This window comes from Entelurus aequoreus, linkage group LG08 (assembly GCF_033978785.1).
Source record: "Entelurus aequoreus isolate RoL-2023_Sb linkage group LG08, RoL_Eaeq_v1.1, whole genome shotgun sequence".
In the NCBI taxonomy this organism is placed as follows: domain Eukaryota; kingdom Metazoa; phylum Chordata; class Actinopteri; order Syngnathiformes; family Syngnathidae; genus Entelurus; species Entelurus aequoreus.
Genome location: NC_084738.1, coordinates 16,424,999 through 16,441,416, shown reverse-complemented (window position 1 = coordinate 16,441,416; position 16,418 = coordinate 16,424,999). Strand labels below are relative to the sequence as shown.

Genomic DNA, 16,418 nt, shown 5'->3' with positions numbered 1-16,418 from the left:
TTTTCTTCTTCTTTTGACACGTTTGAAACAACAGCGCCTCTGCTGGTAGTAGTGTGTTACATTTCATCACTATTCTTTTTTTTGTTTTTTCAATTTAAACAATATCCAGCAATATTTTTATTTTTTTTATCTACCTTTTAATTTTTATTTTTGAAATGTAATTCTTGCATATTTATTTCATTTTGAACACATCTTTTTTCCTTACTTAAACAATGTGAGACATTATTATTAGTGCTGTAAAATAATAATTTGTATATTCTTTTGAATTTGCAAATTATTTTAATATTCTGTATGATGTTTGTAAATGAAATACAATATTAAAAACCATTTTTTTTATCGGATTAATTAAACATTTGAATTTGAATTAATCACAATTAATCACAGGTTATTACTTGCTTACATAACTTGAATTAACTGCAGAACTCCTGAAGCATGTAGCTCAACTTCCCACAGTTGCTGTTTTTACTTATTTCATTAGTTTTTTTAAATATTTTTTCTGTTTCTTTTTTGCTTACTTAAACATTGTGAGATGTTATTATTACCGCTGTAGAACAATTATTTTTGTATTGTTTAAGATTGTATATTATTTTAATATTTTGTGTGATATATATATATATATATATATATATATATATATATATATATATATATATATATATATATATATATATATATATATACACACATATACATATATATATACATATACGTATATATATATATATACACATATACGTATACATATGCAATATATATATATATATATATATATATATATATATATATATATATATATATATATATTTATTTTTTTTTGTTTTTTTTTGTTTGTTTTGTTTTGTTTTGTTTTTTTGAAAATGTTATTACTCACTTGCATAATTTATATTAACCACAGAACTCCTGTTACCATGACAGTACTGTTTTGCATGTGAGGTGTTGCTATAGCTACACTTCCATCATTTTCTTCTTCTTTCGACACGATTGAAATAACAGCTCCTCTGCTGGTAGTAGTGTGTTACATTTCATCACAATTGTTATTATTATTATTTTTTTCTAATTTCAACAATATCCAATAATATATTAAATGTTTGTATTTATCTACCTTTTCATCTTTATTTTAATTTTATTTTTTACTTAATTAATAATTAACACTTCTTTTTTCTTTTTTCCATACAAATATATTGTGAGATATTATTAATATTAGTACTGTAAAACAATTATTTTTACATTCTTAAACATTATATTATTTTAATATTCTGTGTGAATTTTGTAGCAAAAATATAAAATATAAATACATTTATTAAAAATCTATTCATTTTTTAAATCATACATTTGAATATGGATTAAACACGATTAATCACCGGTTATTACATGCTTGCATAATTTGAATTAACTTAAAAAAAGACCCCATCATTCGGACACAAATCCAATTTTATTATAATTTCATTCAGGAATAATTTTAAAATCTGTTAGCTGAATGCACGTCATTTACTGTATTTGCTCAAAATTTGTTAAAAGTTTAATCTAAAGTTCTCTCTGGCTTTATTTTGGAGAAAAATTTACTGCACTGACGCATGCATTGTCGAAATAATTGCGTGATTATTCTGCGTACAAACATGATAAATGAAATTTTTGTGATTAATCGCATGAGTTAATTTGTTAGGTTTGACAGCCTTAGTTGTTATATAGTATTTCTCTTCTCCCATTTGGTGTCACTAACACAGGAAGTAAACAAACAATCGCTGGGACATGAAGAAATGGTAGGATTAAATAAGCTCTGTTCTTTCTGCTCCTTTTCGGACATGTTGAGTTGTGTAAGCTGATAATGTTCCTGATTTGTCGCGTGTGTGTGTTTAATATGCGTTTTTCTTACTATCCAGGCAGGGCGAACACTTAGTCTGCTTGGCCCCACACGGTTGGACGACACCCTCGCCCGGCGGACACTGCTTGCAGCACTTTCCGTCAGTCGTGTACTGCCCCGACAAACACTCCTCCTCTTTGGCCGAGGCCACCACCTGTCAATCATCAGAGGCATCAGTCAGTCACATGTTGGACAAAGTGGCTAAGAGGTACAGTATGTGTGAGCTTATTGAATGTGTACTTCATTAGTGTGGAATATTGTACTTTATCCTTGTTATCTTAGGCATGGTCCTGGGATGGGAAAGAGTTGAGTGACACACAATGTTTTTCTTAGGCCTTTATCTACTTTTCTATTGTTTTATGTTGTTAAACACTAGGATAGCTTTACATCCCTAGAGTCAGATTATTTCTTTTCTTTTTTTTTTTTAACCATAAATAGACGTTGCTTCATTTGCAAAAGTTCCAATGTGAAAAAATGTGGGAACTAACCCATCTAAAATTAAAAAAAACAACAATTAGGAATATTGTTTTTTCTTTTCTGCTCCCAGTCTTCCCTTGACGAGAACACATGTTTTAAATATAATTCCAGGGACTCTTGTTCAGTTCAGTTCAGTTCAGTTTCAGTTTATTTCGAACATGCATACGATACAATGTAATGCGTCACATATATCCAGTCGTTTCATTACAGCACGTCCGAAAAAGAGTAGAAAGAAGCGGAGCTTATTTAATCCTACCCCTTTTCATTCCGTAGCAATTTTATCCCATTTCCTTGTCTGTAACAGAACAGTGAATACATAATACATACATAAATAATATACCATAGTAAGTAAACAAATATCAAATACATAAATAATCTTTAGCTCAAAATAAAAAATAAATAAATAAAAAAGGTTTAAGATGTTCATCATAATTCTTGTTCTGTGTACTTTGTGAACACTTGTAGTTTGAACAGTCTCTTAAAGTGAATCATATTGGTACTTTGTTTGATTTCTTTGTTTAATCCGTTCCATAATTTAATTCCACATGCAGATATGCTAAAGATTTTAAGTGTTGTACGAGCATACAAATGTTTTAAATGGGATTTCTCCTCTTTCGTTAATAAGAATTGTTGTACATTCTTGGGTAGCAGGTTATAGTTTGCTTTGTACATCATTTTAGCTGTCTGCAAATGCACTAAATCGTTGCATTTCAATATTTGTGATTTAATAAATAAAGAGTTTGTATGCTCTCTATGTCCAACATTATATATTATTCTAACTGATCTTTTTTGTTACACCGTTAGTGAATGAAGCGCACATTTGTAGTTGTTTCCACATATTTCTACACAATAACTCAGATATGGTAACACTAGCGAGCAGTAAAGAATATGAAGTGATTTTCGGTCTTGTAATATCTTTGATTTTGTCATCTAGTACACTGCCGTTCAAAAGTTTGGGGTCACCCAAACAATTTTGTGGAACAGCCTTCATTTCTAAGAACAAGAATAGATTGTCGAGTTTCAGATGAAAGTTCTCTTTTTCTGGCCACTTTGAGCGTTTAATTGACCCCACAAATGTGATGCTCCAGAAACTCAATCTGCTCAACGGAAGGTCAGTTTTGTAGCTTCTGTAACGAGCTAAACTGTTTTCAGATGTGTGAACATGATTGGACAAGGGTTTTCTAATCATCAATTAGCCTTCTGAGCCAATGAGCAAACACATTGTACCATTAGAACACTGGAGTGATAGTTGCTGGAAATGGGCCTCTATACACCTATGTAGATATTGCACCAAAAACCAGACATTTGCAGCTAGAATAGTCATTTACCACATTAGCAATGTATAGAGTGTATTTCTTTAAAGTTAAGACTAGTTTAAAGTTATCTTCATTGAAAAGTACAGTGCTTTTCCTTCAAAAATAAGGACATTTCAATGTGACCCCAAACTTTTGAACGGTGATGTATAAGCATTTTTAGTATCAACATTTTAACTTTTTTCAACTTCTTCTGTTGTTAGTTATAATATTTATTTGGATTTTTAAAATTAAAAAAACTACTGTCCTCGAACCACAGAAATGAATAGATGTACTGTTATTTTTAATATTATTTAATATATTTAATATAATATTATTTTTATTTTTTTTACCATTATAAATGATGTAAAAACTGAAAAGCTGCACCCAAGGTTCTTCAGGCTACATACTTGTGACTCAGCGGTGCCTCCGTTGGTTACAGTGAATTACTGCACTGCACTTGACCTAATGAATCAAATCAGTACCAAATATTTGACAGATTTATGGAACACAAATTAAGTGGAGGATGTTTGTGTCTTTGATACACAAATGCATTCTTCAACTGTCAGTACGTGTGTGTGGGTGTGTTTGTTTTGACACGAGGCCCCTCCCACTTTACTCAAAAGTGCTTCTCCCCAGCACAACTTGTTCTCCAGGGCCAACCTTGAAAAAAGATGCAACCGCCATCGGGCTTGTGAGGCCAAATGACGAGTGATTAGTTGTTATTGTGTGTGTGTGTGTGTGTGTGTGTGTGTGTGTGTGTGTGTGTGTGTGTGTGTGTGTGTGTGTGTGTGTGTGTGTGTGTGTGTGTGTGTGTGTGTGTGTGTGTGTGTGTGTGTGTGGGGCGGGGGGGATTTTTAGGGAAGGATGTACTTTATGCTGAAGGGACACAACATTAGGTGCACTTGCACAACATAATATATGTTTAAAAATAAAAAAAAAACATTAGCTGTACAGTAAAGGACATTTTTGGCGTCTCCTAAGGCAGTGGTTCTCAACCTTTTTTCAGTGATCCCCCCTGTGAACATTTTTTTAATTCAAGTACCCCCTAATCAGAGCAAAGCATTTTTGGTTGAAAAAAAGAGATAAAGAAGTAAAATACAGCACTATGTCATCAGTTTCTGATTTATTAAATTGTATAACAGTGCAAAAATATTGCTTATTTGTAGTGGTCTTTCTTGAACTATTTGGAAAAAAAGATATAAAAATAACTAAAAACTTGTTGAAAAATAAACAAGTGATTCAATTATAAATAAAGATTTCTACACATAGAATTAATCATCAACTTAAAGTGCCCTCTTTGGGGATTGTAATAGAGATCCATTTGGATTCATGAACTTAATTCTAAACATTTCTTCACAAAAAAAGAAATCTTTAACATCAATATTTATGGAACATGTCCACAAAAAAAATCTAGATGTCAACACTGAATATTGCATTGTTGCATTGTACTGAATGGAATAGCCTACTTGATTTGATGTTCAGTTTATGAACATACATTCATATTTTGTTGAAGTATTATTCAATAAATATATTTATAAAGGATTTTTGAATTGTTGCTATTTTTAGAATATTTAAAAAAAATCTCACGTACCCTTTGGCATACCTTCAAGTACCCCCAAGGGTACGCGTACCCCCATTTGAGAACCACTGTCCTAAGGGTTGTGTTCAAAAAGCTTTAGGTCAGTGATTCTCAAACTGTGCTATGTGTACCAAGAGCGGTACGCGGGCTCCATCTGGTGGTTAACGTACAGTGTTCAATTTTACTATCTTCAAACACAGTGTTACTGTTCAAACTGTGAGTATTGGCCAAACATACTATATATATATATATATATATATATATATATATATATATATATATATATATATATATATATATATATATACAGTATATATATATATATATATATATACTACCGTTCAAAAGTTTGGGGTCACATTGAAATGTCCTTATTTCTAACTTTAAAGAAATACACTCTATACATTGCTAATGTGGTAAATGACTATTATAGCTGCAAATGTCTGGTTTTTGGTGCAATACCTACATAGGTGTATAGAGGCCCATTTCCAGCAACTATCACTCCAGTGTTCTAATGGTACAATGTGTTAGCTCATTGGCTCAGAAGGCTAATTGATGATTAGAAAACCCTTGTCCAATCATGTTCACACATCTTCCTTTGAGCAGATTGAGTTTCTGGAGCATCACATGTGTGAGGTCAATTAAACGCTCAAAATGGCCAGAAAAAGAGAACTTTCATCTGAAACTCGACAGTCTATTCTTGTTCTTACAAATAAAGGCTATTCCACAAAATTGTTTGGGTGACCCCAAACTTTTGAACGGTAGTATATATATATATATATATATGTGTGTGTGGGGAAAAACATTTTTTTACAATGTAGTTCCGAGAGGACTCCACTATGGGTCAGTGTGACATCTGTGGTGTGTTTGCAACTTTGCAAAGGAGTAGGACTGTGAAGAAGCCAGAGTTGGATGAGAGCCAAGAAAAATGAAGTTGTGTGTTTGAGTTTTGGGAGGTAAATATTCCTAATAAATAAGTGTTATGCAGTATACCAAATGTTCTGTAGGGAAAAGGTGTCGGTATTAGTTCCGTATGTGTGGCTTTTCGATTTGAGGAATCATTTGGTTACTTTTAGGAAAGAACAAATAGTGGCGATCCTTTCACCCATCTTGCTAGCAAAGTTGTTATTGTAACATTTAGTGACATAGGTAGGAATTGTGTTAGCTACAAAGGATAAATATTCACCGTGCTGTACATGTACTGTATCTTTATGCATTTGTATATGGGTACCACATTTGTTGCGGAAACTTGTGTGTACTTTTGTTGCTACTTCAAAGGTCATTCAGGAGATTTTGGACAAACAAGGTCAAATCTCTTTAAGCATGTGTTCATTGTAAATTCATATTGAAATGTATGAAACAAGGTACTAATAACATGTTCTTGTATGTATTAGGGAAAAAGCCCCTGTAGTTATTTTATTTGGTTGTGTCATACCAAAGTTAACTATAATTTACTTCTGATAGTTTCAGAACATTGGGTGTTTTGTTTAAAGGAAACACTTCCTTTGTAACTTGTTAGAATACCCCGACCTAAACCTTTGTTATTTCATTCATATAGGGTTCAACTACCAATATTTATCTTTAAGAATAATGAACCTCACAAGTAGTTTTGTGTCCTGTGCTTGATAACGATTTTGCCGGGCAACATATACTTGTTAAATAAAACCTCTGCCTTGTTTTTGATGAATACGTAGGCCTACTACGCTACTGTATTTTGATCTTGGTCATTATGGTGGTACTTGGAGAGCCAAGTGTTTCCTGAGGTGGTACTTGGGGACAACTGTTTGAGAACCAATGCTATACAGTATGATAAATGTGTTGTTGTTTTTTTAAGATCCAACCATCCATCCATTTTCTACCGCTTGTCCCTTTTTTGGGGTCGCGGGGGGCGCTGGAGCCTATCTCAGCTGGATCCGGGCGGAAGGCGGGGTACACCCTGGACAAGTCGCCACCTCATCGCAGGGCCAACACAGATAGACAGACAACATTCACACTCACATTCACACACTAGGGCCAATTTAGTGTTGCCAATCAACCTATCCCCAGGTGCATGACAGATGTGATTTTTTTAAAGATATGTTTTTGTAACAATGTTTTTTTTGGACAGAATCAAACAGAAAAAAAGACAAAATTACTCTTTTGTTTTTTTAAAGAGTTTGAGAACCACTGCTTCAGGTAAACATGCCAGCATATGTGTAACATGGATATCCTAAAAAAAAGTTTTACATGCAATAGACAAATGCTCAATGACTTCCGAAAATGTTTTGCTTCATAGCGGCCATGTTTTCAAAACCAATCTTGCTCAAATTTTACACTGATGTACTTGTCAGACCGCCCCCAAAAGTTGTGTACCAAATCAACAACCAAAAGTTACAGTGCAGAGTGCATTGAGCTGTGTGGGAAAATTCAAGTCCATCCAACTTATCGGGTCTAACTTTGGGGCCACCGTGTGACGTACTCGTCTGAAAAATAATCGGACAAGCAACACAAAGAATCTGATCAGATCAATCAATCAATCAATCAATGTTTATTTATATAGCCCTAAATCACAAGTGTCTCAAAGGGCTGTATCTGGCCCGCCACATCTTTTTATATGGCATATGACGCCTGGAAATGAAGTTCTTCATCTTTTCTTACTGGGTGGATGTTATTATCATCCATTTCGGGGTCGCGGGGAGGTCGCTGGAGCCTATCTCAGCTACGTTCGGGTGGAAGGCGGGGTACACCCTGGACAAGTCGCCACCTTATCGCAGGGCCAACACAGATAGACAGACAACACTCACATTCACACACAAGGGCCAATTTAGCATAATGTTAAAACATTTATTTCGAAGGTAGTAAATCATTTTTGTGCTCGAGCTATGAACATATTTGATTTATAACTTCGTGAAAAATTATTTATCTCGGTCACGTCCGGAACAATTAACAGTGATAAATAGTGATGTCCGATAATATCGGACTGCCGATAGATGCTTTAAAATGTAATATCGGAAATTATCGGTATCGGTTTCAAAAAGTAAAATTTATGACTTCTTAAAACGCCGCTGTACGGAGTGGTACACGGACGTAGGGAGAAGTACAGAGCGCCAAAAAACATTAAAGGCACTGCCTTTGCGTGCCGGCCCAGTCACATAATATCTACGGCTTTTCACACACACAAGTGAATGCAAGGCATACTTGGTCAACAGCAATACAGGTCACACTGCGGGTGGCCGTATGAACAACTTTAACACTTTTACAAATATGGCCCACACTGTGAACCCACACCAAACAAGAATGACAAACACATTTCAGGAGAACATCCGCACCGTAACACAACATAAACACAACAGAACAAATACCCAGAACCCCTTGCAGCACTAACTCTTCCGGGACGCTACAATATACAACCCCACCTCAACCTCCTCATGCTCTCTCAGGGAGAGCATGTCCCAAATTCCAAGCTGCTGTTTTGAGGCCTGTTAAAAAAAATAATGCACTTTGTGACTTCAATAATAAATATGGCAGTGCCATGTTGGCATTTTTTTCCATAACTTGAGTTGATTTATTTTGGAAAACCTTGTTACATTGTTTAATGCATCCAGCGGGGCATCACAACAAAATTAGGCATAATAATGTGTTAATTCCACGACTGTATATATCGGTATCGGTTGATATCGGAATCGGTAATTAAGAGTTGGACAATATCGGAATATCGTATATCGGCAAAAAAGCCATTATCGGACATCTCTAGCGATAAACGAGGGATTACTGTATTGTATTGAAGCTGTTTTTAATGTTTTGACCTTGTTAGACACACCAGCTGGCAGTCTTTGATATACCTCGTAAAAAAAAAACCGCAATGTGTGTTCGGCATTCGCCTACCATCTTCTGCAAGTGAGGGAAGCGCAATGGCGTGAAGGCGTGTGCCCTCCTCATAAATCCTCCGCCAGGGTTCAGGTGTGTGTGGAATGTTGCAGATAACAAGTTGACAGAGCGCCAACGTGTCCCCCCCAGGCACCTATGAGTCAGCTGACGGGTAATATGTGTGTACAGAGGGGAAGGCCTTTTTTGTTCATGCTTTCCCAGCCCATTCCTGCTCTGTTCTGTGGGGAAATGATTAAATAGAGGTGTAGAATGTGTTTACAGCTTGAAGACGACGCGACATGGAGACACCGCACACACCAGTCATCCTCCTCTCTCGCACACGCGACCGACAAAATGCCTCACGTTTGAACAAACATATCCCCCAATATTTGAGTGGCGTTTTTTTCAATGGACGCCAAGTTCCCCAAGCTCTAAACTTGTCCCTACTTAAGTGGATCCAAGCCGACTCACGAAGGACCGGCTCGGCTCCTGTCCTGCACAAAATAGCGCAGCTCATGTCGCTGTTTCTCGCGGGCTTCAACTTTTACCTCCCCGACGGAGTTGATGACATGGCCACATCAAAACGGCATCTGGACTCGCAGCGGCGCTCCAGACCAATCCCACTAATGCTGCAGTCAATTTTCAGTTGGAGGCACTTAACCTCTGGACCCGGGCTGTCAGCGCTTGTTAAACCATTAGAGGTCCGCCACAAGCAGCCTTTCCTTATAACCTGGAGCTGATTTAAATCCAGACATGTACTCAGCATAGAAACATGAAAAAAAAAAAAAAAGTGAATTATTTTCTGTTTGGAAAAGTATAAATACTGTTTGCCAATCGTCTGATCAGGAAGAGTGGAAAAACTAACTTATTGACAACTTTACAAAGCATTCTTTTGGGGAAAAAAAGCTGTCAGAAGTCTACAGTAGTCACACCCTGCTGTGGGGTTGCATGAGGTCCCGAGTCGTTAACATGCGTTCGGTAATGAGTAGGGATGTCCGATATCAGACTGCCGATATTATCGGCCGATAAATGCTTGAAAATGTAATATTGGAAATTATCGTTATCGGTTTCAAAATTATCGGTATCGGTTTCAAAAAGTAAAATGTATGACTTTTTAAAACGCCGCTGTGTACACGGACGTAGGGAGTAGTACAGAGCGCCAGTACACCTTAAAGGCACTGCCTTTTGCGTGCCGACCCAATCAAATAATATCGACGGCTTTTCACACACACAAGTGAAAGCAATGCATACTTGCTCAACAGCCATACAGGTCACACTGAGGGTGACCATACAAACAACTTTAACACTGTTAAAAATATGCGCCACACCAAACAAGAATGACAAACACATTTTGGGAGAACATCCACATCGTAACACAACATAAACACAACAGAACAAATACCCAGAACCCCTTGCAGCACTAACTCTTCCGGGACGCTACAATATACACCCCCGCTACCCCCTACCCCTCCCCCCCACCTCAACCCTCGCCCCCAACCACACCCACCTCAACCTCCTCATGCTCTCTCAGGGAGAGCATGTCCCAAATTCCAAGCTGCTGTTTTGAGGCATGTTAAAAAAAATAATGCACTTTGTGACTTCAATAATAAATATGGCAGTGCCATGTTGGCATTTTTTTTTCTCCATAACTTGAGTTGATTTATTTTGGAAAACCTTGTTACATTGTTTAATGCAGGGGTCACCAACGCGGTGCCCGCGGGCACCAGGTCGCCCGTAAGGACCAGATGAGTCGCCCGCGGGCCTGTTCAAAAAAAATAAAAATTAAAAAATTTAAAAAATTAAAAAAAATTTTTTTTAAATTAAATCTACATAGAAAAAACACAAGATACACTTTCAATCAGTGCATCAACCCAAACAACCTCCCCCATGCACACTCATCCACACAAAAGGGGTTATTTCTTTCTGCTACCAATATTCTGGTTCCCACAACATAGACAACACATCTGCAAGGGACACAGTCCCTGAAGCACACATGATTGTATAGGCTGCTGGTCCACTAACATTTTCATTAATTACTACTTTTTATGTAATTATTTTTATATTGTTTTACTTTCTTTTTTATCCAAGAAAATGTTTTTTATTTATTTATCTTATTTTATTTTATTTTTAAAAATAGGGCCTTATCTTCAACAGACCAGGTTGTCAATGAAATTCGATTTTTTTAAAGGGTTTTTTAAACCAGGCCCAGTCCAGATAATGTCCAAGTCGGACTCAGCAACACACACCTTCATTCATGTACACAGAAAAAAATTAGGGAACACAACAGATTGCATATAATTTATAAACAAAACACTTTGCATTCCATTCGAAAGGACGTTCCCTTTAGATTTCCGATCCTTAACATTTTACATTTATCATAATTAAGCTTAAGGCCAGATTGCTGTGAAAATATGTCCAAAAGATTAAGAAGGTTCCGCAAACAATGAGGAAAAATCTTATCTTTGTGAATCAGCCTTTTCTGACATGAACTTCATCAAGAACAAACACAGAACACGCCTCACTGATGCACATCTGCAAGACTCACTCAGAGTTGCAGTGTCAAGTTACACACTAGAGTACAACACACTAGTTAACAGCATGCAATGCCAGGCTTCCCACTAACTGACAAAGAAACAGATAACAGATTTGGTGTCCAGTTCAAAGTGTGACATGATTTAAAAATTTGAGAGTTTACTTTTGTATTTTACATGAGTTATTATTTGTACAAACATGGTGCAAAGTAATTGATGATTTGTTAAAAAATGTTAGTGGCTAGCTAGTTAAAATGGGATATTGTGATTTCACAAGACTGTCTTAGAAGTGATCATTTGAAAATGTTCAATTTGAAAAATGTGCACTTAGAGAAAATATAAAAATAAAGTGTTGCATATTAATATTTATCTGTTTCTATATATATTTATTGTGAGAAATCATTAAGATGATCAGTGTTTCCACAAAGATAAATATCATTAATTATTAATAATAACAGAGTTAAAGGTAAATTGAGCAAATTGGCTACTTCTGGCAATTTATTTAAGTGTGTATCTAACTGGTAGCCCTTCGCATTAATCAGTACCCAAGAAGTAGCCCTTGGTTTCAAAAAGGTTGGTGACCCCTGGTTTAATGCATCCAGCGGGGCATCACAACAAAATTAGGCATAATAATGTGTTAATTCCATGACTGTATATATCGGTATCGTTTGATATCGGAATCGGTAATTAAGAGTCGGACAATATCGGAATATAGGATATCTGCAAAAAAGCCAATATCGGACATCTCTGGTAATGAGTTCCGATTCTGATGGACGCATACAGAAAATGTCAGGCATACAGGGGCCAATTTGTGCAATACATTTAGGTCAGTATATGCTAAGCCAACTGATGGAAACATTGACGTACTAGCTTTGTGTTGTAAGTGATAAAGCAAATTAGTGTAATATCTAATATTATATCTCCTTCATAATGAATTACATTTATTTGCAGACTTTCAGTAAAAAACGGCTCAGAGAAAGCTGATTGCCGCACCAACAGAATAGTGAAAGTGCAACGTTGTGGGGTGGCATCTACATCCTTGGAAAAAACACAGTCATTGAAGACCATCTGAAAAGAGAGCAAAATCAAGATGTTTATACTGTTCTCGATCTACACAATCTGGACCCCATCTTTCAAAGTCACAATGTTTGCGCCCTACAGAGTTGTGTTTATCAGAGACTACCTCCAGATTTTGGGAGTAGACGGAACGACGTGGCCTGTCAGCTGTCTTTAGTGACTTCAACCCAGCTTGGGGGATCAGTTCGGGCAACACCAACATTTACTTGCAACAGCTCTTAGTTAGCTCTCAGGCAGGAGACTACGCTCCATCCAGACCCACACCTCCCGCCACCTGAACAGTTTTTTTCCCTCGGCCATCAGGCAAATGAACAATAACTCCTAACAGTAGCTCCTTGAATTCCTTGAATTCCTTCTAAGTCTATCTGATAGCTCAGTTACAGCTCTTTTTATTACCAAATATGTGTTATATGTGTTTTATGTTGCACGATTGCACCAAGAAAAATTCCTAGTTTGTGAACCCGTTCTCAAACAATGGCAATAAAACTATTCTGATTCTGATAAGTAGAATTCCATCCCGCAACAATGTGGAGAAGATTGGAAGAATTCTGAATGATGCACCAATACAGTAGCATTTTTCGATAAAGAGGTATATGTTCATCACTGGAAAATAAGGTCTGTGTTTATTTACAAAGTGAGATATTTACCAACCAGTGATAATTTCCTCGGTCGGTTTCTAAGAGACCACAACCGCTGTTTTGGATTGTCCTGCAGTCTTCAGTGACTTTCCCCCAACTCGTACCATCAATTTGGGCATGCTCTACACACAGGAGGGACCAAGACAACCAACAAATTGCAGCAACTCTTAGTTCGAGAGTGGATCGCCAGGGTGTGACCAGGGTTGTAGTGGTTGTTCAAAAAGGTTCACTATGTCTTCTTATTCATATACTTTTTCCAATTTTCTTGTAATCAGACCATTTGATCGGTTTATTAGATTAGGAATCTTTACCTGACATGTTTCGACTGTCGTCTGCAGTCTTCTTCAGAAGGGTCACCTGACCACTGTGACGTGTTGCCTACTAGCTGTTCTTATAGGCGTGGCCAATTAGGCAGACCTGTCAAGTCTACCTGCTTAACGGTTTGGGGCAGGGGGAGCCAAACAGGTAGACTTTACAGGTCTGCCAAATTGGCCACGCCTATAAGAACAGCTGATAGGCAACGCATCACAGTGGTCAGGTGACCCTTCTGAAGAAGACTGCAGACGACAGTCGAAACTTGTCAGGTAAAGATTCCATCTAATATACCGAAAAAAAATGGTCTGATTACAAAAAAATGTGAAAAAGTTGTAGTGGATGTGTTGTATGCTACTGAAGCTTGTTTTGTATAGGCAGAAACTCTCATTACATAATTCATCAATTTCCAAAGGTCTTGTTTTAGATAATGGGGAGAAGAATAGTTTATTAATATATATATATATACTGTATATATATATATATTTTTTTAAATTTATATTTTAAAAAAACATTTTTTTACAATATGGCATGCCTGTAGTCATTAGAACGATGCATAGCAGCTGTCATGTTGCAAACCCTCCACAACCTCACTGTGTACTCTGCAGTCCTGACAAACCTGTCATATGTGACACACCGCACAAATATTTATGTCCTTGCTGGGTCTGCACCTGCCTCGGAGGGACTGTCAGTAAATAAATTAGGGACCGTTGGACAATTTTGAGCGTTTTCACGACCCCTTGCCTTATACCCTCAAGTCTTGAACATGTGGCAACATCTGTTAACATTGGGGTCACATGTAACGCAACGTAGAGGCGGGGTTGAATTACAGATGTGGCGAAATTAACTTTTAGGCAGAATATGACCACACAGCTGCACAACGTAATCGCTGCAAACCACAAGATTAAACTGATTGCCGCATTATTAAGGTTGTTCTTGTTAGACAGGTGTACCTAATAGTGTGTCCACTGAGTGTGTACACATGCACACACAGCTGTCATGTGCAGGTGCAGCTCCAGGCCCTTTAAAGGGCTGTTTCCTAAAAGGTCCCAAACAACACCCACATGTTATTAGTACAGTAGGTTGTAATATTCATTTTATCGGTACAGTAGGTTGTAATATTCATGTTATCGGTACAGTAGGTTGTAATATTCATGTTATTAGTACAGTAGGTCACAAACTATACTCACCAGTCCATACAGTAGAAACACAATATTCATCCTGTAAATCCTTGCCATCTTCCCCCCCCAAAAAAGGAGCAACTCAACCGGATGAGGAGACTCTCACAGATTCCGAATCAACTCAGCAACCATGCTTGTGTCTTCCCTAGTGGAAGAAGCTTGGTGGAATCAAAGTGTCGGCACACGCTCTCAGTGGACAAGATCCTCTCTCAGGGGGGGGGGAAGTAGTAGCAGAGTTGGGCCCATTGGATGTTATGTTCTCGTGCGCACTCGGCTCTTGTGACACTAGGTCTCTGCTCCGAGGCTTCATCTGCCTTGACCACGCCCACTCCACACACACCCACACACAAGCACACGCACAATGCTTTTCATGTTCAAACTCTGTGAATGGCACTCGAGACATTCGGGGTTTTAAAACGGGAAATATCATTAATGCTCTGATTATAGGGAGGTCTGTTTACCAAAACTACGACGAATTGGAATATTTATGATATAGACCTTTGATAGTGGTTAGGAGTGCATGAGAAAGTGGACAACACATAGCTCTATTTGACATACATGCTCATTTAATAACAAGTATATTGCTCAACACAGCAACAGCAGCACCAATGCTGTAATAGCGACAAGGAGCTAACTGCTGAGCCAGCATTAATGCCGCTGATGAGTTCCTTGCAAAAAACAGTCATATTTAATAATAATAATAATAACATTATCAATTGTAACACGCCTGAGTTTCTCACTAAAAGATAATGATACAACTGTTGGATACCGACCACTCATGATACTTCAAATGTACTTCTAGATGTTGCCATTTTGTGGAATAGATCAAATAAGCATCAGGAGGTTGCCTACAGCAATGGCTGGTAACGTATATTGTTTTTGCCTGGTGGTTCTTTGCTTGTGTAGGCATTAACGGCAAAAGTGGCCTGAGGGCCAGATCTGGCTCCATAGTATCATTTTATATGGCCTGCGAAAGCCTGGAAAAAATTTGCGTACAGTAGGAAGGGGATTCATATGGCCCTGTTTGTCCCAGTTTACCTGACACATGAAACGTTACAAATTGGGGCGATGTACTTGCACTTTAGCCGCCAGACAGCAATAGAGTGTTGAATATCTTATAACGTGTTTTGTGGTAATTCCAACTTTGACCACAGCGTCAGTTGCTATGTAGAGTGGCGCTTTCCATCATTTTCAACAGACTGCATTGCAAAATGATCAACCACCCCACCTTCCTTTCATATGGGATTCACATGGGGCCATTTTAGTCCCTTACCTATTATAAATATTTTCTCATTTGAAAAATGTCATGTCTTTTAGCTTTAATATGATCTGATTGTGCAAAAAATATTGTTTATATATTAATATACAGTGTATTGCAAACATTTCTTTGTAAAAAAATAAATAAATAAATAATGGTAATAAAAATACAAATAAATACTAAAATATCTCCTTACGTTTTTAAAGCCAGTTGTCAATCACTTTGTTCATTAAAAAATGTTATAATCAAATGCATAGGCAATTGTGTAATAATATTATGAGGCGATTATACATTGAAATGAATATATGTTCACATTTACATGCGGCCCTCTGAGAGTAGCCCTCAAAGAAAATGAGTTTGACA

General features: G+C 37.0%; 1 protein-coding gene and 1 long non-coding RNA gene across 2 annotated transcripts in view; one reads left to right on the top strand and one right to left on the bottom strand.

The window, feature by feature from the left end:
- LOC133655491 (uncharacterized) overlaps nucleotides 1-2,432 on the top strand; it is a 92,678-nt gene extending 90,246 nt beyond the window's left edge. Inside the window, exon 6 of the long non-coding RNA XR_009827005.1 lies at nucleotides 1,881-2,432. This is a non-coding gene — a long non-coding RNA (uncharacterized LOC133655491). The remainder of the gene's footprint in view (nucleotides 1-1,880) is intronic.
- ngfrb (nerve growth factor receptor b) overlaps nucleotides 1-15,054 on the bottom strand; it is a 73,690-nt gene extending 58,636 nt beyond the window's left edge. The window contains exons 1-2 of the mRNA XM_062055714.1: nucleotides 14,807-15,054; nucleotides 1,874-2,015 (exon numbers count right to left, since the gene is read on the bottom strand). Coding sequence (XP_061911698.1) covers nucleotides 1,874-2,015; nucleotides 14,807-14,854 — 190 coding nt within the window. The 5' untranslated portion in view covers nucleotides 14,855-15,054. The remainder of the gene's footprint in view (nucleotides 1-1,873; nucleotides 2,016-14,806) is intronic.
- Between the last annotated feature and the right edge of the window lie 1,364 nt (nucleotides 15,055-16,418).